This window comes from Stigmatopora argus, chromosome 1 (genome assembly GCF_051989625.1).
Source record: "Stigmatopora argus isolate UIUO_Sarg chromosome 1, RoL_Sarg_1.0, whole genome shotgun sequence".
NCBI classification, from domain to species: Eukaryota; Metazoa; Chordata; class Actinopteri; order Syngnathiformes; family Syngnathidae; genus Stigmatopora; species Stigmatopora argus.
The window spans coordinates 11397433-11412104 of NC_135387.1; the positions used below are offsets into that span (position 1 = coordinate 11397433).

Below are 14672 nucleotides of genomic sequence, written 5' to 3' on the forward strand. Positions count from 1 at the left end.
TTTTACTTAAGTCATTTAATTAAAAGCGAAAAAAAACGCAGCAATAAATGAACAAAAAACCCAATGAAGAAATACAAATCTCGCAATCAACAATTGAAAAATGATTTTAAGGAACCTTATCATTATAATTTTGGCTTTAATTCCCAATGTTCTCATGCACTACTTCTATGTTAAGTATCACACTTGTATTTTTGTTTGTTTGTTTGTTTTCCCCCCTCAAAATCATTCTTGTATTGTTAGCTTCCCCAAATGTATGGTTTATGCCTACAATAATGAGGGCAGTTCCGCAGGTCCCTGAATATCTGCTTGATGAATTGGCTTCAATTAAAAAGAAAAAAAAAGAAACAGTAAAAGGTTCTTAGAGTTGCTGTGTATCAATCCTCTCTGAGGAAAAGTATCCCCACCTGGAGCCTAAGGAGTTAAGAAAAGAAAAAAAATACTGGACTGGTGGAACTGACCATGGGTACAGGATGATGGAGAGCAAATGTTTGAATGGGAATGGTCATTTGATAAAAGTGCAACTCAGATAGCAAAGTCACCATAGCCAGTAGGACAAAAGGCGGCACTTCGGAGGATGTCGAGGCAGTTGACGAGAATAAGCGTACCGGTCAGGTGCTTCCACCTCTTGGTGATGGGATTCCTCATTTTGTCCAGGCCTACATGGAGCTCCTGGATGACATCACGGTAGCTGTCCCCTACATGCGCTGCCCAGGTCAACAGGAAGTCATATGCTGGTTTCCACATTGACTGAGTTTCAGTTCATGGTGGAAGAACAAAGGTTATTTAGAAATGTGTTTTTGAGAGCTTAAACAAAGCTTAGTTGTGGTCAAACATGCCAAGTGGATTCTGATTTTCTTCTTTTTCCAATCTTAAGTTTTATCAAATTGGAATGGGAAAAAAAGCTATTTTACAAAATCTCCCTCCACCCCTTTTTCAAGCCTACTACTTACCGTGACATTATTGGTTGCGTAAATCATTTCCACGATGTTGAGTATTCAAAAAGCCTTAATGCAACTTCTGATGTGCAACCTGAATGCCAAAAACAGCTCACCTCATTGTCCAGTACACCACTTTTATCACGATGCGGTGCCTCGTAAGCCTCCATCTGCTGTCTGGACACCTTGGCCAGTTTTTCTGCAAGTTCCCTCCACCGGGATGCCACCTCGACTGCCGTAGTCAGCAGGACAAAGTCCAGAACCAATCTGGCAACCAGACCCTGGCAATCCATCTTGAGCAAGGCCTTATAGAGTAAGAGGTAGGGGTCAGCAAACACACGTGAATGTGACATAATAGAGTTTAAAGATAGGGTTGCAAAACTCCGGGAATTTTTATTCAATATATAGATTAGGCATTTTTTGTTGTCTAGCTTCTCATGAAAATGTCTTGGAACTATATGTACCTGAAATTTCCCCCTATTTGCAGCTCTAATTTTGAAAATGTCAGGCAGTCGGGTAACATTTACTCCACCAGGTCAGGTGACATTTATCTCACATAAACCCACAGTCCTCCCTAGCCCCGTCTCCTTCTGCCACCTGGCCAAGCAGAACAGTGGCCTTCTAACATGCGGTCCCTCATCTGCTGATTTAAGCTGCATGAAGGCTTGAGTCTAAATATAGCTGGACAAATACGTGCACTTGTACACAAGGCTTCAGCCCCCGGCATAAGCACAATAGCCCCACATGCAACGAAAGAGCTTTGTTTAGGACGGTCGTGTAATTTAAGCTGGGAAGGATAGTTGAGCAAGATGTCAAGGGAAACAGGAAACAGTTTGAAAACAAAAGATCAGGGAGTTCATACTATGAAGGACGGTGATAGAAGTTTCCACCAGTCAATTTACAATTTTCATGCACACCATCGGCACAATGCGCCAGATAGATGTCTGGACAGGTGTTAAGATGCCTACTTAACTCCAACTGTGCTCAATTCTAGATGGTCTTATCCAGCATCTGATGCTTGTTAGAATACACATATAAAAGGGCATTTTTGTCATGTTTCATCAGTGGTGGGCCGTCAGGGGCTTCAAGGCCTTCTCTGCTGGCCTAAGAAATATCTGAATCATATATTATATTTTGTCCATCAATACTTATTAAATAATTTCAAATTGTCTGTTAGCTTCCTTTCATTGCTTTTCCCCCTGGTTGCACTGCTTCCAGATGTGTGTTTTCATATTGAAGCATTTAACCAGTCACATTTCAGCCATTATTTGTTGCCAGGGTCAGAAATCTGCCTCAAAGCCTTCACAATCAGTTCTGCGGGCTCTGCTGCATTAAACAAGCGTCGATAAAACTATTGCTTTAACCAATCAGATTTCGAGTTGGCAACACCACAATGTATTGTCGCAGGCGTAGGGATACATCATTGCCTTGTCGCAGGCGTAGGGATACGTCATCGCTTTCACCAACTATGATTAGCTACCAAACTGTATCTGGCGCTAGCTGCACAAGCAAATATATTGTTGTGTTGATTTAAAGCCATTTTCAAGACGGACTATACCAGAAATACGACAGGACAGGCTCGACTTTCAGCATTAGCTTCGATGGCGTTAGAAAAGAAGGAAGAAAGAAAGGAGGATGGATATTGTGTACAGTTAAAAAGGATTTTTGGTGAGTAAAATATGGCTATGTTCCTAAATAATATTTCAATTGTGGGCCCGGTTCTGATATCTGAAAAGCTCCAGTGTTTGTATTTAATCACTAAATGCTGCTGGGAAGTGGATTTTACCCCATTTTAGTGCAAATTTTTGCCATTTTGCCATTGACGTCCATCGCTGTCTTTTTCCGGGGAAATCACCCCCCTGGCCCGGTTGTAATGTCTGAAAAGCTCCAGTATTTGTATTTAATCGATAAATGCTGCTGGGAAGTGGATTTTACCCCATTTTAGTGCAATTTTTGCAGTTTCGCGTGTGGACGTATATGGACGTATCGACCTTCATTGCTGTCGTTTTACCGGGGGAATGATACTTCGGGGCTGGTTCTGATGTCTAAAAAGCTCCAGTATTTGTATCTAATCAATAAATGCTGTTTTCGGATGGATTTTACCCCATTTTCGGGCAATGTTTGCCGTACGCCATTGACGTTCATCGCTGTCTTTTCCCGGGAAAATCACCCCCCTGGCCCGGTTGTAATGTCTGAAAAGCTCCAGTATTTGTATTTAATCATTAAATGCTGCTAGGAAGTGGATTTTACCCCATTTTTGGGCATAGATTTATTGATTATTTTTTATCTGTCGCAGCTGTAGCTGCAGTCCAGGTTTTATGGCCATAAAATAGTTTTTGAGGGTTGGATTGATTCGTTGAAGGTGCTACGAGAAAATGCACGGACCGCCACTGTGTTTCATTGTGAGCCACTGCTAATATACTCTTGCGTGTTGTAACCCAATCTGACGCTTGAAGAGATCTATCTGCCTGACCAGTGTCAAATACTCCCTAAACATCCTGCTCATATTCCATAGAGGGGAGCACTTACTACAAAGAAGATGTGGACAGAATGACTAGTCTTTACTTTTTTCTGTCTGTATGTGAGTGATTGGCTAAAGTTGCTTATTTCTCCAGTTTAAGATGGTGATAATAGATAGAATTCATGTGTTGCTTAATAATGCAATGACATGGCTCACGGGGTGTGTCCACCCTCTTTGTTTGCCAGAAGTGGTCTCAGTTATCACTTCCCACAGTTTTTCATGGGAACATCTCTATATGGCAAAATGGTTTGGGCCAAAGCTGCTAATAAATTGTAATCTGGATTTTTCTTCACTCTTTAGCCAGAAAAGAAAACACAAAAAAAACAATGAGAGGCTTGTCTTTTAGACAAGGATTTTCTTTGTACAGCTGGGAATGTTTCATGGGGCAATAATGATGAAAGACGGGCTAAAGTTCAAAGTTGCGAATGTTACTGCACCCAATTATTGTAACACACTCTGGACAAATTGTATCTGATAGAGACAGACAAATACTGAACGTTTTGGCTCTACTGTTTTGCTTCTGATACAGAAGTGATGCAGTATGAAATTGAGTTGACATGTTTTGGGGATTACTACTACATAGGGGTCACTCACATTTTTGATAGTGTTAACACAATCATCTGAGTGACACTCACATTCATTAGGCAGTCTTTTTACTCACCATCATGAGCTCTCTCTGGAAGGACTTCCTCTCCTTATTCTCTGTATTAGTGCACTCCTCTTTGAGTTTCTCCAGAACACATGCTACCTTTTCTGGCTCATTGTCCAGCTCAGACCGACAGAAGTAATTAAGTGACAAGTTCCCATAGCCCAGAGCATCAGCAAAAGCTCTCCAGTTTCCCACATTCTCCATCAGGACTGTCCTAACGGTGGCATAAACATATGTAAGAAATTTGCAAGGTTTAAGGATTTGCTCAAGGAGCGTCACCGTGGTCAGGTCTGGCCCAGACCAATAAATGGGTTTAACCTTCCCCAAAACCAAAACATTTTTGGCGTGAAGCAGGCCCATTTTCCCCTGATAGTATCCGATGTACCACTCTTTACTGCGCAAATGCCCTCTTAGCTTGATTTTCTCTTCACTGAGGAGAGCAATTACATCGCCCTTCTTGTACTCCAATAGGTAATTGCTCTTCTGCTGCCGCATTACAGTTTTTATCAGTTTGCCAAATTTCAGGCTGGTAATACAGCGGTCCTGAAATTTTGGGTATTTCGAGGTGACAGCCAATGGCGACAGGGCGATCTTGTCCACCTCTCTTTTTTTCAAGAATCTCCTCTGGCCGGTCATCCTCACTTCAGACTTTGGCAATGGTTGTGGCGTACGTACACAGAACTGGGTGAGGATGCACTTCAGTGTGTCCTTGACTTGCACCCTGAGAGTAAAATCTGAGATGCTATTAGGGTCGCGCGATGAAATCATATAGATGAGTCGGCTGACCTTGCCCAGTTTGAGCTGGAATCCCTGGATCATTCCAGCGCCATCGCAGGCAACTACCTGATAGTTGGAGACATTGGGGTACAGCTCTACATGAAGGTCCTGGGGCAACTCCAGAATAAAGTTTTGTTTTCCCCACAGCTGGAGGGTTACTGCCGGGGTGGAGCAAGCTGGGCGACCCACCTCGCTCATCAGTAGGGTTTTAGGGGCATAGTCATGCCCAAACATGGCCACAACTGTCTTAAAGGAAGGATGGATGTGCTTGGGTCCATAAACGCCAAGTGTTATCTTCCTATGCATGTGATCCCACACCGTCATGCTGTGTATGTACAAAGACTGAACCACAACTGCCACGTAGACGCATGGTTCAAGACTATCCAAACGCACTTGGACCATGTCGTTATAAATGTAGCAACCAGGAATGGGTGTGTAAGGCCCATCTTTGCAGTTGCTCCGAACACAAAGTACCTCAGCAGAGGTGCTACACTCCTTCTTGATCATGACTGACACTTTAATCTCTAATGTGACGAAAGACTTTGTCTCCATGTTACTGAGCTTGATTTCCACCACAGGGCTGACAGTGGAGCAACGATCATTGTTGAGCTCTCCAGGAAGATCCAGTAAAGCTCTCATGGAGATCAGCTGATGGTCGCCTGGGCAAACATGACCTTCAGGAATGTGCATGGTGATACTGGTGTCTGGGAGCTGAACCACACCTCCATTGCTATCTAATCGACATACGATGCTGGTCTCCATCGGTTGAGTCTGACCCCAGCCGGGACTTTGGCCCAAAGATTCCAGATCATGGCACGACCTGGCCAACTTTCGGTGATTCAGCCACGCTGTTCTGAAGTCCTCTCGGCTCTGAAACTGCTCTGGGCAGGGTGCCTTCAGGCCTGTAAAGTAACTAGACGAGGGAATGTTTGGATTTGATTGTGCTTGGAGAACAGTGAGTTGAGAAAGACTCTTTGAACGTTTACTCCTGAACAGACGATTATCCCTTTGGAGATGCTGAGCTGCTTCTTGGCTGGGACAACTGCTGAGGCCACTAAACTTGACAGTACTAGCATCAAAGTGCTCATCTTTTTGACATGGAAATGTGTTACAAAGAATCATATTAGACGACTTAGCTGAAATTGGCTCTTTGCAGTTCTGATCTAATGGATGAATAAAGGGACTATCAGAAAAGAGGTGGTTGTAGTTTTTCGGAAAAGATTTTGAAGTCACATCTGTCCACTCACTTAACCCTTCCAACTCCTTTAGGCCCTGTTCTTCATCTCCAGGACTGTCAATCATTCCACTGTCACTGAGCGAGCAATTCCTGAAGTTGAGCAGTTTGACACAAGATGCAGGGATGTAGCCCATCTCGCTGTTATTGTGGACGTACCACCACTCGCTGTCTGATGTGTCCAAAACAAAAAGTCGATCTCCTTTGGTAATTTTTAGAGTGGTTAAACTTCTGGGGAAATAATCTTTGATGGCGACGACTTCTTGTGCTGCCCCAAAGGAGGCCGTGTGATTCAGTTTGAAGGCACTCGGCGAAGGCACTGAAAGCAAAACAGATTGACATTAGTTAAATGAACAATATGCACAGTAGAACTTGAAATGTATCCGGTCATCAAACTAATAGGCAGTGAGGAGTTGAGCTAAACAATGTATTCTAACTACAACAATACATCTAAGTCAACATCAGTGAGATTAAATTTCACTACTGTTCTAACACAAAAATAGAGACAACCTTGGCATACTTTTTTCTCTTGGTGCTAATGTTAGTTTTTAATGACTGTTTCCTCTGGCGTTGCATGTATACTTTCTTGGGATGAAAAGCGAAAAGGAATTTCCTCTGAAGTCGCACTCAGTAATTTCACTATCAAAGTAGTGCTAAAAATACTTTAATAAGCAAGAATGCATAATTGAATTGAAGTATATTATTTTGAGTTCATCTCATTAATGCATATCGAGCCTTTCACCGAAGCAGTAATGAAGTTAGACCAGCAAAGCAGTAAATGTAAAGCATATATTGGCAAATGAATCTTTCAAAAAAGCTATATTTAAAAATGTTGATATGTACAACGTTTCCACTGAATATTATGTAGACCAACAATGTAGAGAAAGGAAAACGGATGGAAATGCTCAGTTGATACATTTAATGTCAGTATCTGTGGTTGTTTCATTTGCATTAAAAGCAAACTGTTCATCCTGACCTCTGACTTGAGTGAGGCCGGCTGGTCCCCCCTCACTAAGATCCACCAGCATCCCCTCAGACTTGCAGCGAGGGAGGAAGTGATTGTTGCTGGTCATGCTGATGATTCGATGGGCAGCCATGGCCAAACTTTGCAGGGTCCCCCGGTCATTTCATGCTTTTATTTGAACATGAAGGAAGAAGTCATTGTTCGAATGTTGGGAAATATTCCATGGTGCCTTTGGTCTTTATTTATTCCCTGTTAGCCAGGAAACCTAAGAAATAAAAGTAATTATTCATCTTTTTATGTAAACTTTGTGCATGAAAGCATGTCATTGGCAAAGGAAAGGTAATGGTTACTCATGTCAGATCTACAAAGACAGGATGTTGCGAATGTTTCTGTGTATTATTCACTTTCAAAATATGAACGTAATTGTTTGTGTTTCAGTTATTGATGGTGTAGTGGTAGATTCCCATGTCTTCAGTATTAGCAGCGTGAGATCGGCGATGGCGGTGTGATTATGAGAGCGAATGGTTGACTGTAATCGAGAGTGCAATCGCAGTTTCGGACCTTCCTGTGTGGACCCTGCTTGTTTGCTCGGGTTTGTGTGGCTTTTATTCCGGGTACCCTCCCACAACCCCAAATCATGCATGGTTAAACACTCTAAATTGCCCCTAGGTACTAGTGTGAGCGTGAATGGTTATGCCCTGCGATTTGTTGGCCACCAATTCAACCTGGTGCCCGTGGTTAGCTGGAATCCAGCGCCCCCCACCACGCTTGTGTGGATAAGCGGTATGGATAATGAATTAATGAATGATTGCTTGTCTGTCTCCTTGTGTGCCCTATGGCTGACTGGTGACCAGTTTAGACTGTAGTCCGCTTTTCGCCCCAAGTCAGCTGGGATAGACTCCAGGATCCCGTGACGCCGACGAGGATAAGTGCTGTTGAAAATGCATGGATGTTGTTGTTTCATTGCTTTAACTAGACTCTTTGTGTTTAGTCTTGTGATTTTCTTACTCAGATCCCACTTTATGATGTATTTTTTTTTTAGAAATTCCACAAAGGGTTCAATTTTCCTCCCACTGAATGGATAGAATGTGTTTCTGTGTGTGCGTGAGTTGAGTGTATGCGAGTATCAATGTGTGTGTGCCTAGTTAAAGATTTTCAGATTAACAGGTGACTTTAATAGCCGGGTTTAGGCATACTCACTAATATGCTGTGGCATGAATATTCAATATTCTTGGGCATTAGGAGTTTAATTAATCCAAGACTTTGTATATTGTGGGAAATCAAAGTATATAGAAGAATCAGCGTAGTTCACGCAATCAACCAATTTATGATTCATGGCCGTAGTTGAGTGTTAAATGTAATATTGTAATAATATATATAATCTGCTAGTAACTTTCGGTATAATAAAAAACAAAAATTAAAACATAAAAAAAAAAAACATCTGCAGCATATTACTCTAATATACATCTCATATGCACAATAACCTAGATGGACAGTGTGAATAAGTTTGAATAATGTTTAGCAAACATTTTAAATAAACATATTTTAGCATGAATACAGTTTATACTCAGAACTGAGCAAGAAAAGACATTGAAATTAATGTGAACTGACCGGTTACTGGTTGAAATCTCGTCCACTTTGACTGGGTTAATAATCCATAATAATCTTTAGTTCTCACCTCATATTTTAGTTTTTGTCTCTGTCTTGATTCATATCTTTTCAAGGCTATAATAAAAAGATGAATAGCTTTAATTGCTACTCTCTACCTGGTCCAGAAGTTTCAGTCATTCGAACAGTGTTGCACTGGAGAATGCTACTGCACCATGAGATGAGGGGGTGTTGATGTTAGAGCTGGGGTGGAGCCATGGATACACACACACACAGTTTTAGCATAGGATCAGAATCAACATGCGTTTTCCTATTGGATAATACAGTGTTTCACACAATCTATTGAATATGGGCACCAATTTTAACATCAATCTCATTGCACACAACCAAACAAAATGGCACACAGAGTTTGTCACCAGACACATTTGAAGGATAAAACTGCCAAGTAACATTCAAATCAGCTTTCTTATTTACAAATGAGTTTCATTCAAATGCACAGAAGCAGACATCCTTGTTGGGTTTTCATCTAATTTCACTGGCAGGATTTCAAAGTGTGACCTGCTTGAAAGAGACAAATTCACTGAGTGGCCCATTCCCTTTATCTTAATGAGATCTCGCTTTTTCTGTTTCCAATTCAGAGCCACTGTTTGATGGGCTTCAATGCTGCGCAGACGAAAAACTCACATTACGTAGAGGTATCTACCGTGCCTCAAATATCTAAAGCTCTCAGTGAGGACTGAAATACTATTATTATTAACTGCAAACCCCCTCTTTTGGCTGTTATCGTCAACCTTCTGAAGCCAAATGGATAAAAGGTACATTGCTGTCAATGGCAGGGGAAGTAAAAGCCTTCATTGAAACGATGAATGTAGAAAGTGTTTTATTTTATTTATTCATTAATTAATGTATTTATTTATTAGTTCATTTATGTATTTGTTTATTCATTCATGTATTTGTTTGTTTATTCATTTATTTATTTATTGGGTGCTGTTTTTCACAGATCTCTTTTAAGAACATGATGAATTAGGAGTTTTAGAAATAAAGTTTGAATTTGAATTACAATTAAATTTAAGTTGCAGTGCAACCTGCTGTCCATGAGTCATTCAGTTCCTGGTGGTGCAATGAGTCCAACCTGGAAAAGGGAATTAGATAAATGGGCCACCAGGTGGGAGTGACTCTTATTCAGGAGCCTCTAATCCGATCGGGGTGGAGTTGTGAGAGTGGAGGTTTTTTAGGATTAAGAGATTAGGAGGGGAGTATGGCACATGAGTCGTTTTCTGTTGTGACCAAAAATTCTTAAATAGATTTCATTAAAATGCGATTGAACACATTTGCATTGTGGCATGAAGTCAATTGTAAGGTTTTCGGTGCCAACAAGCCATCAGTGTTTTTCTTTTATTTATCTATTTTTATTTTTTTAGAAAAGGGATACCCTTTATGAAAATGTTTATGATCTAATCTTATAATAATAATACATTACATTATATAATATTATCATATATTATATTATATTGTATTGTATCGTATCGTATCATATCGTATTGTATTCTAATTATATTATATTATATTATAGTACGTTACGTTACGTTACATTACATTATATTATATTATGTTATAGTATATTATATTATATTATATTATATTATAATATATTATATTATATTGTATTGTATCGTATCGTATCGTATTGTATTATAATTATATTATATTATATTATAGTACGTTACGTTACGTTACATTAAATTATATTATGTTATAGTATAGTATAGTATAGTATAGTATAGTATAGTATAGTATAGTATAGTATAGTATAGTATATTATATTAAATTAAATTAAATTATATTATATTATATTATATTGTATTATATTATATTATATTATATTATAGTAAGTTACGTTACATTATATTATATTATTTTATATTATATTATATTACATCAATTATATTATATTATATTAATACTCTTAAATTGGCATATTCCACATTGAGGATTAAAACTATGTTACACTATATTTCATATCCCTTTAGTTGTGGTGAGCTTTCATTTCAAATGGCGACATCTCAAATAAAGCAACAAATAAAAAAGATTTCTAGAACAATTCAAAATACTTGCCTGCTGTTGTCATATTTATGAACGTAATGTGTTTGACAACACACACGCCCATGCAACTCAGTGTATCTGTCTGCATCTAATTCCAGAAAATTCAACATTTGTTTCGGGGGATATATACTTCTCTCTTCCCTATAGCATGTGTTTCACGAATGAATTTTCAGTTTTGTTGAGCACATTTAAAAATTGATTTTTTATCATGAGACACTTTCAAAGGTTTAAAACAAGTTGTGAAACCTTTGTATTCTTTCCTCTGAGGAGGGTCCCTCTTTCTTCTTGGGAAAGTTGTTCAATCAATAAAACCAGCACATTGCTACTCTCTAGTGGACATCCAGATCACTTGCTCAGTTAAACGTCTTGACCAGCTGCTCAAACCACAGGCCGAGTGGGTGCAGGATAAAGACTTATACATACACTTCTTTCTGTTTACATTTTTTCCCCTTGCCACAGTGAAGTCACAGGGAGATACATTTTTACAAAGTGTAAAGAGTCAAAATTAGAAAGATATTCTTTCAAATGTCATAAGTTAAAGTAAAATTTTGTCTAACAAAAAAGTATAGTATTGACACCTGAAAAACGCACTGTTCAATGAACTTCCCACTACTGATGGATACAATCTGCTGACTAGACCCAGTTCAGTTACATACCCATTGCCATGACGACAACTTCATCAGCACCTCCGAGAATGTCTATGACAGTTTCCTTTTTCTATTTTTCATTTCAATTTCCCTCCCTCTTAAGTGAGCTTAAGAAGAGGAAGTTTGTTTCAACCACTGGAAGGAGAAAAGCCTTTTATTTGCATTCCAAGTTGACGTCTCTAAAAGAGTAGCATCACCACCAGTGGGAGTTGCCTTGGATCCAGATCCACCACACCCATCTATATGTGTGCGCATGTGCGTCTCTACATGCACTTGTATTTGTTCCTGTCAGACTCACTGGACTGGTAAGTTTTGGTCGTGTTCTGTGTCCTTGTTCACATTGATCTTGTCGAGAGTTTGACTGCTGCACATGCAACACGAAAATATACAACCTGAAAAGTAATTACACTGAGGCTTGTTGTGAACTTCACTTGACTTTCTTATTGTGTTTATAATCTCAAAGCAATGTTTTAATATCAAACATGTACAAAATGTAATTATCTGTATTTTTTGTGTGTCAAGATTGCTCAAGAGATGTCAGTTTTTACAACACCTCCCGCCTTGGAAGCAACGCAGGGTCCAAGCGTAGTGATCAAGCCCACCATCGGTATGTGGATAAAAGTAAGGAAAGTGCTCGAAAGTGACAGAGTTCTCAAAAACACTTTCATTGTGTCAAAGGAGATCTCGATGTTAAAGAAAAACACATTAGGTTAAATATTATTTATAAGAGTCAACAAAGACTTGAAGCAGATTGGTCATGCCGTGAAACCACAAACCACAAATGTTTGCTTTTGTTACCAGAACACTTTCATTGGCTTCTCAACTACCTGCTGAAATCCCACCCCTTTTTCTCCTTATTTATCATAGGTCTTATATTTATATGCTGTAACTTGAGCATGAAGTGTTTTTATGGTTGGCATAAAATAAACAAAGCTTTTTATCTAGTGGGACTTCTTTGATCATAAATCAAGAAATAAAATTGACAAGACAAAGAAAAAAATACTGAATTGGGTGTTAGAATTATAGAACAATGACATCACTACTAAAGACATCAGTGAAGGAGTGTCTAATCAGCCCTATGTCAGAGTCCTATCTGTGTAAGATGAATTCCCCAATGTCTGTTGCCGTGGAGATAAGAGGTAACTTTGATAGCAGCTGCTCTTTTTTCCATGTCAGAGCATTTTGCCTCTTATGCAAAAGTTCTGTTGTATTATGTGTGCATGTTTTTAATACTGTTGCACAACTGAGTTGTAAGGTGGTGGCAGGGAATTTTTAGAACTCACAAGTCATATTATTTCAGCATGTAGTAATAACATAGTCAGTAGGTAAGCTCTTGAATAAAAACATGACTAATGTTTTAGATTTTACAACCAAATTATTGTTATAAATAGATCTTGGACTAAAACCAAAATTAAAAAAAATCATTCAAATAACCATCATAATGTTAATAAAAACTGGATGTGGGGTCATTAATTATGCACCTTTCTGACTCAATTTGTGTGTGTGTTTTCTCCCTCATTCGAAGGCCCCGACAATGATGGCAGTAACATTGGAGCCGTGATTGGAGGTAAGCGCTATACAGTAAGGGCGCTACACTCTGTGCACGGTTATTTGGCAAGTGGCAAATATTGGAAGGGGTGTCAAACTCTTGAAATATTTAATAGATTGGGGTGTAGTCAGAGAACCATCAAATATTTTGTTTTGAATGACAAATGAAAGAGTTCTTGTATCGTAATGTACTTTACATGTGTCTCCTCTTTTAGGTGTCATTGGTGCATCACTCCTAATCCTTTTCGGTCTGATGGCACTTGTGCTGTGGTACCGATCCAGACAAAAGGGCTCCTATGTCACTCATGAGACGGTCAACCAAGATGAAGAGGATGACGACTCAGTTTGTTCTGATACAAAACTTCAATACAAATAGAGGAGCAAGCGCCTCAATTGAGCATTATGGACATTATTCTCCAAATATGTGTGTTTATCAAAAGAATTAACACTTAACAGGAATAGGAGCTTAGAAGAGTCCCTTTAAAGTTAAATTGTGTTGGTTATCAGTCAAATAATGGCAGAAAATGTTCTTGGATATTTGGCTGACATTGATGGGAAAATATGTCAAAACATTATAATTATATTCTGACCAGTTTTTGTATATCTATGAATCTATCACAATAACTTGTGATTTGATCTGCCCTTTTACATTCACTGTAGAGAAACACGTCATACCTTTTGTAAATAAAATAAAAATCCATCCAACCTAATAAGAGAAAATTAATATGTGAGAGGTAATCAGATTCCATAGCTGCCAACGTCAAGACATATCAGTATCTTCTGTGTTGAAAATGTCAATTTAATGTTATTCTTTCTGTGAATTAATAATGGAGTTGTATGCAGAACCACAGTGTGGCAAACAGTAATCAGTGTATCCAGCTGTTGGAGGCCTCTGAGGTTTAGTAGAAAAAATGGTCTTAAATTCACACTGGAGAAATCTTGACAGATTAAATTAATCAGAGTTTAGGGGAAAAAGTAATCTCCAATTCTTTCTTCATTGTTAGTTTGGAGTCTTTTGGGGGTTACTATGGGGTTTTGTTTATGTTGAGTTTTTTTTCTCTTCAGATCGCTTGTCCTGGTGATCACTAATTGCTGCTGTGATCTTGTGTTCTTAGCCTCATGTCACCCACCTGTTCTTCATAGTCTTGTCAACCTCTAATTAAACTCATTCTCATTTTCTTCCCCTTGTTGGATCATCTGCTTTGGATCTGCTTTTGTCCTGTTCATGGTGTCTGCTCACGTTTTCCCACTTAAATTGGTATGGGATTGCCTTTTGTTTGTTTCCCTGTGTTTTGTATGAGGTTTATCTTAGGTTGTTTATTAAAGAATTCAAATTCACTCATGCGAAACCTAACAATTGTGCAGTGATGGTGACAATATACAATGTCAGTGTGGAAGGGAATGTCATTGCAATGCCATTTTCAATTCAGTAATTCTCTTTCATGAGATTATTGAAACAAAACAAAATAAAATAAGTAAGAAAAGAAAATCCAACCGGACACAGGCTACACTTATTTGAGTAATTTCTTTTTTTATTACAATTTTATTTTATTATTTTGTTGTTATTTTATTTTATAATTTCACATTTATTACTCATGGCTTCTTTAGAATTTCTCATTTTTACCTAACACTTGATTACTATTTAAATATTTTTTTCAATAATTGATCCTTTAATTAGTTCATTTT

General features: G+C 38.7%; 2 protein-coding genes across 3 annotated transcripts in view; one reads left to right on the forward strand and one right to left on the reverse strand.

Annotated features, from left to right (window-relative positions):
* Positions 1 to 14672, reverse strand: part of sh3bp4a (SH3-domain binding protein 4a) — a 15319-nt gene continuing 647 nt past the window's right edge. The window contains exons 2-7 of one of the 2 annotated variants that reach the window (XM_077596326.1): positions 8692 to 8931; positions 7093 to 7345; positions 4118 to 6435; positions 1052 to 1240; positions 606 to 747; positions 1 to 411 (exon numbers count right to left, since the gene is read on the reverse strand). In XM_077596326.1, the coding sequence (XP_077452452.1) occupies positions 359 to 411; positions 606 to 747; positions 1052 to 1240; positions 4118 to 6435; positions 7093 to 7213 (2823 nt within the window). In that variant the 5' untranslated portion in view covers positions 7214 to 7345; positions 8692 to 8931 and the 3' untranslated portion in view covers positions 1 to 358. Of the gene's footprint in view, positions 748 to 1051; positions 1241 to 4117; positions 6436 to 7092; positions 7346 to 8691; positions 8932 to 14672 lie in introns of both variants that reach the window. The other variant, XM_077596318.1, reaches the window with a different exon arrangement.
* Positions 11579 to 14672, forward strand: part of LOC144071335 (aryl hydrocarbon receptor-like) — a 19236-nt gene continuing 16142 nt past the window's right edge. Inside the window, exons 1-4 of the mRNA XM_077596348.1 lie at positions 11579 to 11743; positions 11961 to 12045; positions 12964 to 13005; positions 13202 to 14244. The gene's annotated coding sequence lies outside the window, so the exon portion shown is untranslated. The remainder of the gene's footprint in view (positions 11744 to 11960; positions 12046 to 12963; positions 13006 to 13201; positions 14245 to 14672) is intronic.